Source organism: Polistes canadensis, unplaced genomic scaffold (genome assembly GCF_001313835.1).
Source record: "Polistes canadensis isolate GaletaPanama2010 unplaced genomic scaffold, ASM131383v1 scaffold_175, whole genome shotgun sequence".
Classification (NCBI taxonomy): Eukaryota; Metazoa; Arthropoda; class Insecta; order Hymenoptera; family Vespidae; genus Polistes; species Polistes canadensis.
This window is the reverse complement of record NW_014569722.1, coordinates 254,814-269,108: the sequence shown is the minus strand read 5'-3', so window position 1 is coordinate 269,108 and position 14,295 is coordinate 254,814. Positions and strand designations below refer to the sequence as shown.

Genomic DNA, 14,295 nt, shown 5'->3' with positions numbered 1-14,295 from the left:
AAAAAAAATGAAAATATTTATCTATTGTTTATACATTATGAATGATTAACTTATTTCTTTTCACTACCTTATACGTTGTTACTTTGGAAATCAACTTTAAATATGTCCCTTACAGGTATACCAACTTTACTTTCATTTTTTTCCAAGTGTGCTTGCACCTTGAATTTGTGGTTGCGCATGTGTATAACATATCTCCCACTCATGACGTCGCTATTTCATCATTATTCAAAGTGTAATAATTATTTTCAACTAATTAACGATAAATAAAAAATATTTGATAAAATATATTTGAGCAAATAGTGAACAAAAAAAAGCATTTTTTAATAATTTTACATATAAATTTAGTAATATAATTCCGTGTGTTAATTATAATATATTCAATTATTTAAAAAAGCGAGATATAGAATTGATTCTTTAGAAATAGTCTTTCTTTATTATACAAGTACATGAAATGCATGGTGTTTGTTTATAAAAGTAGCGAAATAAAATGATTATATATTATATTTAAAAGACACGGGTTCCTCACGATTTTTATGGTTTGCCCAAATTAATATTTTTTGTTTCTAAAAATTTATTATATATATGATATATTATTTCTTCTTAAGTAGCGTGGCAACGCATACATTTATAAAATTCTATCACAATAAGCAATTCCACATTGTTCGTGACAAGTCAACATTGATTCACAGTTCAAGAATCTGTACTCAATTCGGAAATTAATCAAGAAAATAAATTTTTATCATTTGATAATAAAAACAATATATTTGTTTTGTTTGTCATTAATAAGTATGTTTTGCCGATCACAGAACTTTGTTTCTCAAGCGTCCAAGATTACCAATTTCTGTTTCCAAAACGTCTCCTCGCTGTGAAAAAGAAAAGAATTTTTAATTTTTATAGAAAATAATTTGGTTATTTATAGGAAAACTTATTTCAGCATACTTTCAAGAACTCTGGTGGCTTTCTCGTGAATCCTACACCAGCTGGAGTACCAGTGAGTATTACATCTCCAGGTAATAAAGTCATAAATCTAAAAGCAAAAATATAATATATTTTTCTTCTTTTTAAACCCTTTCATTTTGTTAATAATGAAATAAAGAAACTGGAGTTATTAATACTAACTGTGATATGTATGCAACAATTTCGTGAGGTTTGATAATAAGTTCACTGGTATTTCCATTTTGTTTAAGATTACCATTCACCCAAGTTTTCACTGTTAAATTATTAATATCACATATTGATTCCTTCGTCACAACGGCAGGTCCTAACGGACAGAAAGTATCCATCGCTTTTCCAAGTAAAAATTGGCCACCATTGCGTTTCGATTTTTGCCAATCTCGCGCTGTTATATCTTGAGCAATTGTAAATCCAAAAATACAATCCTCTGCTTCCTTATCGCTAATGGACTTACATCGTTTACCAATCACTATAGCGAGTTCAGCTTCCCAATCGACTTTCTAAATCAACAAGATTTATAAATTAAACAAATTATTATCGTTGCATATATATATATATAATTAATTTTTTTAATTGTAACACACATTATTTTTTAATTTAATTTATTTTATTAATAATTTCTTAAATATAATAATTATCTATAAATTATTCTATTTTTTGCAAATAGGATTTTAACTAAATTGAATTTTCTCTTTCATTCATTTTGTTTACAAGACAATATTTTTTTTGTTCTTATTTCTCAAACGAAGTCAACGAGTTCGAACCAGACATTATATAGATAAAAAGTATGTCTCATATAATTAGATTGAAAACACGCTAACCACCGGTTGCGTAATCTTAAACAGCTAAAAATATTGTTACAATTCGCAATTCACAAATTTCGTATATTTACAAGTTACATTTTAACTTAGGTGAAAGGATAAAATTGAAGATGTTAATTTTTCAACAAACATCTTACAAGAAATAATTACTTATTTTGTTAGATTATAGAGAAATGAATTAACATCATTGATAATATAAACTTAGGTCACCTGATCTTTGAACTGCAATTCGTTAATCATCAATCTCATTTAAGCATAAATAGTTTTGATGTATTCGAATTAAATACATTTAACATATTATATGAAAATTTTTAAATAAATCAAATAATCACGTCGGTAATGTAGATTTCTTTAAATGCATAAATATAAATTTTGGAGAAAATTATTTTAATTGATAAATTAATATACATACCTCTGATATCGAGGGTAAAATAACATTGTCGGTTGGTCCTACGATGTTGCTAGGAAATTTGCTGAATATTACTGGACTTTCTGGTGGAGGTACACCTTGTTCTTCACAATGTCCGCTATAATTTAAACCAACGCATGCTAATTTGTCCATGCGCGTAATCGGTGCCAAAAAATTCACATCTTCGGCCGGTGTTATGCTACGTCCTTCGGCGACAATCCTATTTAAATATTATATATTATAGCATAAATACATACACACATATAAATATTATTTACATATATGTATACAAATATATATGCATGTCATATGTTGTCTAATATAGAAAACATTATTTGTATAGAAATGGCAATGTGAATTGACAAGTTGCATACTAATTTCTAACATGACAGCATTCAGAGAAACTCTCAAGTCTGAAAAATATAAATAAAAAACGTAAGTATTGTTGTAACGCACGAAAAGGCATTAGAAAAAAAGTAATGCAAAAGGTAATGTATTTTGCACTTTCAAACATAGCCATACAGTGTGTAGTGTTTCAATCTGAGGTAATACGAAACATATGTTGTTTGTTTAAGATTGAAATCTCGTTGTTAGCCAAATGATGTGATAAGGATATAATGATAGTGAATGTATGTGATATTTGATAAGAGAGAACTGATAATTTGTTTTTCTTTCTCTTTTTTTTATTTTTATTTTTCCTTTAATTGTAAGAAGGAGAGAGAAAAAAGGGGTAAACATAGTCATAGTCGAGACAATTATAATTACAAATTGTGGAAACACTTGCGATATTTTTTTTTCTCTTAATAATGAAAAGAAAAAAAACATAAAAAAAAAAGAATCAAAAATAAAAGGAATGCTTAAATCCAAAATAAACGGGATTTAAATTTCGTGCAATCCACCAACCTCTCTACGGCCGCCTTTAAATCGATATCGTCTTCCCTGGCGAAACAAATTTTTAACTGTGAAAACGATTTTCTATTTATATAGATATCTATTTTCAAAAACAAACAAAAAAAGATAGGACGATAATAAGATAACTAAATCATTGATCATTTCTTTAAATATAGAGTTCTATGATCGCTTATATAAAAATTATCTTGTATTATAAATTCTACATTGATTATATATTACAATAAGTGTTATTAGCCTTATCTTTATTTCCTTTATCTTCTTATTGTTTCCATTTTCTTTAGAGATCATTTGAAATTTGTAATGCAAATTCAATTATTAATTTAAAGATCTTATAAATAATTTTGTTGTAATAAAAGAATTTATATAAATAATTATAAAAAAAAAATGTATTATTTTTTACTAGAAAAGGATCGACAACATTTCATGGATATTTAAATAATTTTATTTGTTTCTTATCTTAATAATTTCATAAATATTTATCGATGGAGATAATGGTTAACCTTGTATATTATCAATCGTCGATAATATCATTGATCAACAATATTGAGTACGCATTTTCATAAGTAACAAAAAATACAATTACCTTTTAGCTTTTTTTAGAAGATCGTCACCACCCTCGAGGAATTTTTTTAACGAATTTGGAATTCTAGAATCTACTGCAGACACAGCTATGATATCTCCACCTTCTTTAAGCTGAACACCCAAGTGCTGAGGTCCGCCATTTTTATTTGTAAATTGTACGAATCTGGAATAAGAATTCAAAATTTGAATAAATTTTAATATAAATTGTTATTAGAATTAATTTCTTTTATAATGGAAAAATTTAAATGAATATCCTTTAAATAATTTCAATTGTATACAGCTAAATAATTTGTATTTATCGTTCATATCGATAGAAAATATTTGTGTAGACATGTATTAAAAGGTGTAGAAAATAATTGGCATCGTACGTAATCTTAAAGATTTATCGATGTATTATGAATGAAAGTTTTTTATCATTTAATCATATTTTTTTTCTAAATAGGTGATATATCAAATTGATTATAAATTTTAGAAAATTATTTATACATTATTTTAATAAAAAATTGATCAAATTTATATATACTAACAAATTGGCACGCGAATATAAATATGTTAATTACATGTGGCAGTGTTTCTACAGGGATGAAACTAGTCAAACTGAAACCACAAAACTTACATCTATCTTTTGATAAAACGGTTGACGCATTGACACGTAACTAACCTCAACATTTCAAAAATTAGGACATTGTTGAAAACATATTTGTAGTTTATTTATGCGCGTTTTCAAACACACATTCGTTATTAACAATGACTAGAACAAAATATTTATTATCAGGAATTTCTTTCGATATTTTAAACACCTTTTCTGCGCGAACACTTGAATCAATTTTTTAACATACATTTATAAATTGATGAAATAATAAATTGTCGTTTGACGTAATACACATAGAATAAATTTTATCGGCATTTCATATTAATCATAAAATTCATAAACTATTCATATAAAAATATATAAGAAATGGAAAGATTACATAATTGACAAGGTCAAACGACTAATTTTGTAAAAAATTCATAGTTATGTCATGTTGACAGTCTCTATTATATATACATTTCGACCATAAGAGAGGAATATGATTATTATAATAATACAACACCGGCAATTACCTTTTCTGATATAGCATGTGATTGAAGTTTTACGTAAATATGTAGATTTTTAAATTGTTATGGACAATCAAAGTATCGACTGAAGTATTTAATGATGAAAAATTCAGACAAAAAGGGAACGATAAACATAAATAATAAGGATAATATTAATAATAATAATAAAATAATTAATCAATTTCTTTTGAAACATGTGTGTTTAATCTACGACCCAAATTAAACAAAGAAAAGAACAATTTAAGTTGTTAAAACCGGTTTCGACCTCTCCAATGTTGTTTTTATTTTGTAAACTAGAAACATATTTGGTGATACCACGTACAAACATGTTTTACAAGTATATTGTAAGAACATAACTTTCGAATATTTAATCATTTTGCCCTTTACGATTGTTTCTTTTTTACATATATGACATTTACATATGGACATTTGTACACATTCTAACATTTCACTTTCTTAAACGATATTTTACATTTAATTGGAACAAAAACTTGAAATCGTTTCTTATCTAATTTATTGTATTTTTTGATTGTCATTCGTTATAATTCGAATAGCATCTCAATTTAATTTCAAGTTTATTTTTAATGACAAAGTATTAAATACACGAGAAAAAAGCTGACAATTGGGAGGATACTTATGGGAACGTATTTGCATAAATATTTAAATTTTATTTTCAATAAAATATTCGGGTCATTAAAAAAAATACTTATATAAAATTAATGTAAAATTTATGTGTAAAAAAAGAAAATTTCGAAAAGGTCAATTAATACAAATTAAAATAATACGAAGATTAATACTGCAGAAAGAAATATACAAATGGTCTAACAAATATGTTAAAAAAATTGGCAGAATACCAAATGAACAGATCGTAGAGGAAGACGTACGAAAAAAGAAATAAATAGATACAGAAACGTTTGAATATCGAATCAAATGACCGATGACGTCAATTTCAATTTATTCTTGTAGTAAATACTTAAGTATAGATCTTTCATTATTAAAACTAAAAATCGATTAATAAATGGCGTAAAATGACATAATATGTGTTTACTTAAAAAAAAAAGGTTTTTTTTAAATTAAAAGTCATAAGTAATTTTCTATATAAGAACCTCTGAATGATTACGTCCCTGAGACCGGGTGTATTTGACTCACCTCATATCGAGCGTATTATTCACTGAGAAGTTTCTACCAGCAGTAATATTTGTGACGAAATGCGTATTAACTTTCGCTTTCTCGCTGTTACAAGAACTTCTCCAAAGTAGAAAAGTTCTGCCAAGTAATCGGAACCTTCCACGATAAGGCATTTTGTCTTTTTTTTCAAAATTTTTTATTAATTTTATCTTTTGTTATTAATATCTTTTTACTTTCCAGATAAATCAGGACTTCTCAATTGGTGTGTTAAGATAACTTATCTCGGACAGTAGCTTTATGATAAATGTAATAGAAAAAAAATGAACGATTATTGCAATAATAAATGATCGATACATTCGTCTTGAGAGACTGATGGTGACTGAAGAATGCGTAACACTGTGTTTTAAGTCCCTCTAACGGATGTTCAGAGAATTTCTTGGTTTAACGATAATGATCTATTGTTTTTTTTTATTACTCTTATTATTCTTTTTAAATAGCATACCCATTTATATTTTATAGTCTACTTGTCTCTTACAATTACGTCATCAGAAGAATACATTTTTCATAAGTTGAAACATTTACTCATATATATTTTAATTTCTTCAAGTATTCGAGAATCTGTTTTTTTTCTCGCGTCCTTTATTTTTAGGAATGTGAGATATATTAATTAAATTTTCTAAATTCTATGAAATTGTTTTGTCATCAAAGATGGTATTAAATAATTGAATTGTATTAATTAAAATCGACCAATCAGATTTAGAAAAATTCTTATAAAATTGGGTAGAATGTAAGAGATCACAAATTGAGATTGGACTTTTCCTACTAACGCCACCTCGCGTTGATAAAGAAATTCTTTTTTAAATAAAATTTTTGATATTTGGATTTTTTTTGCAAAATCTGATGAATGTTAACTTCTTTAAATACAGGAATAACTTAATGATTTCCTTTCGTGTAATTTTGTTTTCTTTATAAGATATTCTACAATATTTTATATAGAATGGAATAAATTAAAATTCATCTAATATTAAGTTTAGAGTAAACAATTTAATCAAAAGGCTTTGTTCGTGTATGTGCGAATTCTTCTCTTTTATGATATGGATTATAGGGATCGTCAACATAAAATCTTGGTCGTCTCCAATACTTGGTTACCATTGTATCAAGTAACCAGGACTGTGTAGCATTAGTGAAAATATGTTGACGTAATCTACGTTTTCTCCCTTCTGTTTTTCTCCACATATGTTTGTCATGCGCACAATATCTTCGTATCCACATACCCCTATGAAAATAAATATAATTAAACATAATGTTACTTAGGACTATGTTATTCGATCAACATAACACATTAATATATAATATCTTGAAGATATATATTTTGTAGACGATTTGAAAATGAAGTTTTACCAATTTAGCCTGTAAAACCGTTTGAGAACTGCCTTGACAGTTTTTCTCTTTCCTTTCCTCATAGAAAACTTGATTAAGGTTCTTTTTGGTGTAATTGTTGTATCTTGCACGGATGATAAAATATTTCCATATGGTGTTACAGCACTGTAAAAATTATCATCTTACAACATAATTATTTGAAAATATTTAGTGAAAGGGTTTTAATTTAAAAAATGTTTATCATATACCCAATCAATGTTTTATCGTTTATTCTATCTCTATTAAACCATGACTGTGTAGATAAAAGGGAGAAGCCTCTATTTTGAGTAACATTTGTAATAAGTTTTGGATATTCTTGGAGCACAACAGTACCAGCATTTTTTACGTTGGCACATGACACGATACCTACAATATAAAAAAACAAATAACAATTTATAATATCAAATTTACATGAAATTATAATTGAAAAATAAGACGTTCGAATGAAATTTAAAAATAGAAGAAAAAGAAAAAAAAAATTAAAGACAAGAGATAGAAAGAAATAGACAATATACAAGTGAATCGTTCCTTCTGTCAAAAATGTGTTATGTGATCATTCCGGTCCGTTCACAAACTTAACCTAAAAAGTAGCCTAAAATAAATTCTTAAAAAATTGATCAAGAAAACAGTGTAGGTGTTTGAAGTAATGCGTAAGGACAAGAACGTATGAGAGAAAATCGTAATGAAAGTCAATATTATCGATGAAGAAAGAAATATCTTTAATAAATCGTACCTCGAACTGCAGCGCTAATAACGCGCAACATCTTTCTTCGCGTAGTTCCGTTCGGTGACCAGCTGTTTTGTACCGTTGCTCCCTCTTTTCCTTCGGCTGCTTGACCGGCCAACCTGAAAAAAGATGTTTCGAATTGGACTCAAATTTTCGTGCAACGGTCTTAATGGGGTATGTAAAGTGTTAGTGCTACAAAAAAAATCGTCTTCTTGTCGTACGATTTCTTTATTTGACAAAAATCGAGTAAGAATTTGATTTTTGTGGTTAAGATAAAGATGGAGACAGAAGGAATGAGGGGAAATAGGTAAAGAAAGAAAGAGACAGAGAGAGAGAGAGAGAATGATCGAAAAACAACGTTTTCCAACTCGTTGATTTTCTATTTAAATTTTCCTTATTTCTTTCTCAAATATGTTCGCTCTTTCGAAGATGGAAAGCATAAGGATTTTATGCACATTGCTTCGAAATTGTGAAGAAAAGCAATTACGCGAGTTGTCAGTGATTATTCTAAAGAATAAGATCAAGGTTGCGTGCCTCGTGTGACAAGATGGCTTAAAATTAGGAGTCTTACATAATTTTGGGAACATTGACTGGTACGCTTGACCTTTCAGGTAAAAAACCACGCTTGCTCTAGACTATATCTAACTGCCAGGTACTACGAAACGCGTACTCGTGTCAAATGTGAACCGGAGGGAAGGTAAGATTTTCATTTTTTGTTATGATAGATCTTAAATACGCTTGGTTAGAATCTGTCACAATTCTTTAGCATTTTTTAGTTTAAATTCTTCTTACGTTTTATTTCATTATTTGGATGTCATTTTATTTAATCACGTAATTCAGTTAATATGTAGAGCATTTTGTATACATAGGTTAGGTTATATTTTAAACAGATTACCATTCGTAGATAAAAAGTTTAATTTCGATAGCTTTTTTCAAGTAAGTTCAATGGGTTTATCAAAGTGATATAAAACAGAAGAAAATAAGATACTTTTCTTATTGATATTTAATATCAAAGAACAAGTTATAATTATATAGCTTTTTTCTAGGTTTTGCAAGGATGTCAGACTTACGTCCAGACTTTCTGGACATAAGTACTCAACCGATTCCAAAAGAAGGTATTTAAACTTTATGCATGCTGAAATTAAAACATAGGCACGTTACATCTGTAAACTTGCATATGAGATGTTATATGAGTAATTTGTATAATAATTATTAATTACAATTACGAGAAAATGCATGGCTACAAATATGTGTTTATATTCGATTCTGATTTGAGATATATATTTTTATTCAGTTACAACATAAAGTTTATACATCTGTTTTTGATGGAAGTGAGAAGAGCAAAAGTTCCGGTACGTTGGTTACTTTAGGAGCCTTAGCTATCGGGACCATAGGTGTTTTGGCTTTTGCGAAGAGTAATCCAGAGTTTCGAGCAACATTAGAAGGATGGATACCAGGAACGGACAAAACAATACGGATCATCTTTCAAGAAGATTCGAATTACTTGGAACTAATCCTCACACGTTTAGATGCTCTGAAGCAGAAGTAAGCCGATAAATATGCTCCTTACATTTAGTAACTTATAGCCAATATTAAATTTCATACATTTCTTTTTAGAATATCAAACATAACTTCCGTTTTCTACAAAGGCACATCGGAAAAAGAAGAAACAGGTCAGATTAATAAAAACTCATTAGAATGCATGAAGTTTGAAGAATATAAACGTGAGCTTAGAACCTTATCAGTAATAAATTAATTTACAGTCAACCTTTCATATTACTCCTTTCCTGCAGTGTATCGTATAAAACATTTGTAGTCATACAAAAATTATTATGCTGTTTGTATCGTAAAATTGATTTACTAACACTTAACAAATTCCTATGTATACTATAGCACCAAAACCAGCTTTTGTAGAACTGGTAAACAAGAAAGAACCACCTGCTAAAGAACCTTACGCTGAAATTCGTGTAAGCAAAGAAACTAAAGAAAAACAGGAAGATATTCAAGGCGGTATGCTTTTTTTAAATTTTATTTTTTATAGATTATGTTATTGTATTCTTCATTTTATTTACTTAATTATTAATCATTAACTTCTGTTTCAATTAATTGATTAATATACTTAATTAAATTATTTACTTATTACTACACAGTTACCGGAAAGCCAGCACCGCCATCTAAGGATGTTCCGAAAGAATTGATGCCAGAAAATCTTGTAGAGTTGGAAAAATCTTGTGGTCAAGTAGCAGCGAAAGCTGTTGCTGCTTATAATACTGCAATATGTGCATTAAAGGATTATAATCATGATGTAATTAAAGTTGTAGAAAGTATCGATTCGTCCGTACCTGCCAGTATTTGGAACAGGTATATTTTTAATCATCGTAAATTATCATTAAATAAATAACAGAATTTTGTTTGTTTGTTAATCAATAGAATTTATTTTAGATTAAAAGAAGCTACAGAAAAAAGAACACAAGCGTTGCACGAGGCAGAGGAACACGCTACCAAAGTTTTAGAATCACTCAAACAAATGTATAATTTGATAGATGATCCCAAATTGGATGCACCGGCTCATGTTAAAACTGCGGCTAAAAGAAATGTTAAACAATTGTTGGATGATCTCGACGATGTTAAAAAGAAATTTGAAAATGAATTAGAGCAAGGAAACATTACCGAACGTTATTGGAAACAAGTTAGAGCAGCTCGAGAGAAATTCAGCGAGGAATTATATATTTTATTCCCTAGTATAAATCTTGACGAAAAGAAACTTTCCGTCAAAGAGGAACAATTTGATCTTTTCGTTCTACACATGTACAATACAATGATTTATCTTCAAAAAGAATTAGAAAAATTACAGGTTAATATCTAACGATTATGAATAATGATAAAAATCTAATTATATAATTATATATAAGTATTTATTAAAATTAACGTACCAACGTATATTTTTTATTACAGACAATTCATACTGCCAGAGTAAAAGCCGCCCTAAAAGCATCGAAGGAAGATTTTACGGATGCAAAAATAAATGAATTAGTAACCTTAGAAATAGAAAAAGAAAAACGTGATCTGGAAGAGAAATTTAATAAGAAAGTAAGTTCTTATTTATTTATTTAAATATTAATCAATATTTTTCAATGCACGTTAGGATCAATAAAAACGATGCTTTGATCCTTCATCCAAAATTTTTTAATAATGAACAAAGTAATGGTAATTATTTAAGGATCGATATCATAACATCATCGAAAGTACTTTTTTCATCGTATTTTAATATCGTGTAGGTATCATCGTCATAAATGAAAAGTAATAATATTGGAAAATCACTATTTTTAACGTATAACGTAGATATTACCTGTGTCTCTTGATTCTATATGTGTATAAAAATATATGTATGTATCTATCGACTCGAAAAACGTAAAAAGAAGTTTGAAAAATGTTGAGAGAGAATGATGATAGTGGTGTTAGAGAGTGAGAGACTGTGTGAGCTAGGCTACTATTCCCTTCGGGCTTTTTATCTATTTCCATTTGGAATACCGCCAATATTTCAGAAACGCGGGAGGCAATATTATCTCTTTAGACTAGTCTCATAGTACATTCCTACTGTCTATACGGATAGTTTAGGCGAGATACCCATTTCGAGAGAATCACTATGACTTACTGTTGTCTATTCGTTCCATACTCTGCGTCACTACTATGCAATCCATACTTGTGTGTGATATACATGTGGGATGTATGTGTGTTAGGAGATATAAATCTCTTTGGAAGTCTGATCGACGAACTTCTATATCCCATTTCATTTTTTTCTGTTCCTCTTCGTCTTTCTCTCATTTATTTTTAGTCATAGCAATAGCAGATAATCCCTTTCGGTACTCTTTGATTCGAAGATATTTCCCACCGCCCCCCCTTGCCCTACCTCCTTTCTTTGCTATTCCATCTCTATTTTTTCCAATCGTATATTTTTCACTTACGACAATGTTAGTTTAATATTTGTTAAAAGGAAGATACGAAGCGTACTTCCTTCAAGTTTTCCTACTCCTACGAGTTTGTAATTTTAGCTTCCTGTTTAGAAAAAATAACTTATAGATATACTTTTTATCTGAAGGATACTTTCACTCGATTTCTCTCCCTTCTTCTTCTTCTATTTCTCTCTTTTTTTTTTTAATTCGATCGAATGGAAAGATATACCGGGGGAAGTAGTTCGGTAAAATTGATAAATAAATAAATGTAGCTATATTTTTTGGGTCAAGAAAATGAAAAAAAAAAGAAAAAAAAAACGATCGATCGGCATCGTTTCGGGTAATCGATTCGACGTCCGTCCAATTCAAGCGTATTTTATTTGTAAGCGAAAGCTCCTGACGTCAAATCCCTCGGCGATGTTTTGAAAATTTATGCGCTGACGTGGCACAAGATGCTAGACGAAATTATGTAAGAGTTAGAAAAAGGGTAGAAAGCTGTAAAATAAAGACAAAGTTGAAAGAGAAGAAGAAGAAGAAGAAGAAGAAGAAGATGGTTTGGAAGGTAGAGAAAGAAAAGATAAAGATTTGTTATTCCACGCTTCTTCGGATGGACTCGAAAAACTTCAAAGTTTCTTATCCGGGCTGAGCTTTCCGAACTTTTTAGTACAAACTTGGTCTCATCGAATGGTTTCACGTTTAGGTTTCTTTGTAGGTATTAGAGATATAGATACTACGGTCTATCGATTCGATAAACGACGAATCGGTTTTACGTGCATTCATTTATTTCTACGGTCATTCGAAGAAACTTTATTCTTTTATTATATCCAAGAGAATACGTGATAGTTATACTTCTACTTGTACGCGGTCATTTGAACAAATGTATTTTTTTGTATTTTATTTTTTTTTTTTTTTAACGAAGTGTATGCTATGGTAAACAGTAAATTTTATATTAAATTTTGGAAGTAATTCGTACTTTATAACAAAGTCAAACTTTGCATGAAAAATTGTTAAATTATTAAATGTTAACTATTTTATATAAGAATAGACACAATACTTATATTTAATCGATAATTATTATTACAAATGTTGACTATTGGAAAGAAATTTTTTTTTTAAGTTCCTGAAGCATAACAAGTTATTTTTACTTACTTGAGAAACAAACAGTATTACGGATATAATTATCGACGAGATATGCGAAATTGTAATCCATTTTTATTCAAACATTATCACCGTTCCTGTTAATCTTATATTTTTTTTCTTTTATTTTTTTAGCTAGAATTTGTATCAAAAAAACGTTTTTTAATTGAAAGCTTTAATAATAGTCTCGCGTTCTACTTTTTGTATCTTTCCTTTTTTCGGTGCTTTTCGATTTTTCTACTTTATAGCTTTGGGTTACAAGGTTGGACGTTGAACGTAAACGATCGTTATCCGATACTGGAACGAGTAACGTAGATTTATCTCAAAGCAAGAAATCGTTTCGAACTTTGTCCCGAAGCGAAACGAAGAGGAAATTTTTCGACCGAACGAAAAACGATTTCGTCGATACTACAATACCTGATATTTGTAGTCTACCATGATACACATATAAATACATATATATATATTTAAACGATGAGTCACGATTTTAGATTATCTTATTAAACTTTACCAATCAAATCGATAAAGGGTGGATGGGAAGAAAAATTGTGTTGAAAAATCGAGTTAACTTTTTCGAGTATCTTTTATCGTTCGTGTGTTTTTCATGTATGCATTTCTTTCTATACCTTTGGAAAACGTTTAGAAAAGTTATTCGTTTTTTTTTTTTTTTCGAGAACATGCAGAAAGGATAACGAATGATATAAACGTATGTGTGTGTGTATCGTCATCGACATCGGTCGATAATACAATATTATTTTTCGGATATCGAATGCTTGGTATTTGCTTGAATGGGGCACATCGCTTTGCGGAAAATCGATTGTTAGCGATCGACATCTTGAAAAATTACGATATTCGAGCACGCGCTGGAACTTCGTTCTCGCCAAATCCAATATCCACTGGACCGATACGCTTGATGAAACATCCCGAAATAGTTCTATTCTCTAGGAACGAAATCGCTAAAAGAGAAGGAAATGTGAATCGTTTGACCGCAAGGTGGACCACTTTAAACGATCGATTGAAACAGAAATAATATTTTAGTCTAATAACATTTTCGCATTTACGTTCTATAATATGCTCGGTTTAACAATTTAACTTGGGGTCTATGATATTTTTAATATTATATATCGCATTACACATTTTTTTCGATAGAATTAA

General features: G+C 29.0%; 3 protein-coding genes across 5 annotated transcripts in view; 1 reads left to right on the top strand and 2 right to left on the bottom strand.

Annotated features, from left to right (window-relative positions):
* Window positions 1–413: 413 nt before the first annotated feature.
* LOC106789293 (fumarylacetoacetate hydrolase domain-containing protein 2) lies at window positions 414–6,380 on the bottom strand. 2 transcript variants are annotated; one of them, XM_014753382.1, is made up of 7 exons: window positions 5,926–6,380; window positions 3,680–3,841; window positions 3,088–3,123; window positions 2,188–2,404; window positions 1,120–1,454; window positions 940–1,027; window positions 414–863 (listed from the first exon to the last, which is right to left on the bottom strand). In XM_014753382.1, exons 1-7 carry the CDS (start codon window positions 6,075–6,077, stop codon window positions 801–803), a joined length of 1,053 nt encoding a protein of 350 aa, XP_014608868.1. In that variant the 5' UTR covers window positions 6,078–6,380; the 3' UTR covers window positions 414–800. The 2 variants fall into 2 exon arrangements, with proteins under 2 accessions (XP_014608868.1, XP_014608871.1); XM_014753385.1 differs by lacking the exon at window positions 3,088–3,123.
* Window positions 6,381–6,851: 471 nt separating this feature from the next.
* LOC106789294 (39S ribosomal protein L35, mitochondrial) lies at window positions 6,852–8,160 on the bottom strand. The gene is made up of 4 exons (XM_014753386.1): window positions 8,057–8,160; window positions 7,533–7,689; window positions 7,306–7,449; window positions 6,852–7,180 (listed from the first exon to the last, which is right to left on the bottom strand). The coding sequence occupies exons 1-4, from the start codon at window positions 8,085–8,087 to the stop codon at window positions 6,949–6,951; spliced, it is 564 nt and encodes a 187-aa protein (XP_014608872.1). The 5' UTR covers window positions 8,088–8,160; the 3' UTR covers window positions 6,852–6,948.
* The window catches only part of LOC106789292 (MICOS complex subunit Mic60), a 28,208-nt gene continuing 22,022 nt past the window's right edge, over window positions 8,110–14,295 (top strand). Inside the window, exons 1-9 of one of the 2 annotated variants that reach the window (XM_014753380.1) lie at window positions 8,110–8,224; window positions 8,662–8,747; window positions 9,097–9,165; window positions 9,383–9,595; window positions 9,668–9,723; window positions 9,944–10,060; window positions 10,201–10,411; window positions 10,493–10,904; window positions 11,006–11,140. In XM_014753380.1, the coding sequence (XP_014608866.1) occupies window positions 8,180–8,224; window positions 8,662–8,747; window positions 9,097–9,165; window positions 9,383–9,595; window positions 9,668–9,723; window positions 9,944–10,060; window positions 10,201–10,411; window positions 10,493–10,904; window positions 11,006–11,140 (1,344 nt within the window). In that variant the 5' untranslated portion in view covers window positions 8,110–8,179. The remainder of the gene's footprint in view (window positions 8,225–8,661; window positions 8,748–9,096; window positions 9,166–9,382; window positions 9,596–9,667; window positions 9,724–9,943; window positions 10,061–10,200; window positions 10,412–10,492; window positions 10,905–11,005; window positions 11,141–14,295) is intronic. The other variant, XM_014753381.1, reaches the window with a different exon arrangement.

Excerpts from the sequence above, each read along its gene's own strand:
- LOC106789294 (XM_014753386.1), bottom strand. The coding sequence starts at position 8,087 with ATGTTGCGCGTTATTAGCGCTGCAGTTCGAG. Across the intron at positions 7,450-7,532 it reads AACGATAAAACATTGATTGG|TGCTGTAACACCATATGGAA; the intron begins GTATATGATAAA and ends TAATTTTTACAG. Across the intron at positions 7,181-7,305 it reads CGGTTTTACAGGCTAAATTG|GGGTATGTGGATACGAAGAT; the intron begins GTAAAACTTCAT and ends TTATTTTCATAG.
- LOC106789293 (XM_014753382.1), bottom strand. The coding sequence starts at position 6,077 with ATGCCTTATCGTGGAAGGTTCCGATTACTTGGCAGAACTTTTCTACTT. Across the intron at positions 3,124-3,679 it reads CTTCTAAAAAAAGCTAAAAG|GGAAGACGATATCGATTTAA; the intron begins GTAATTGTATTT and ends TTGTTTCGCCAG. Across the intron at positions 864-939 it reads AGCCACCAGAGTTCTTGAAA|CGAGGAGACGTTTTGGAAAC; the intron begins GTATGCTGAAAT and ends TCTTTTTCACAG.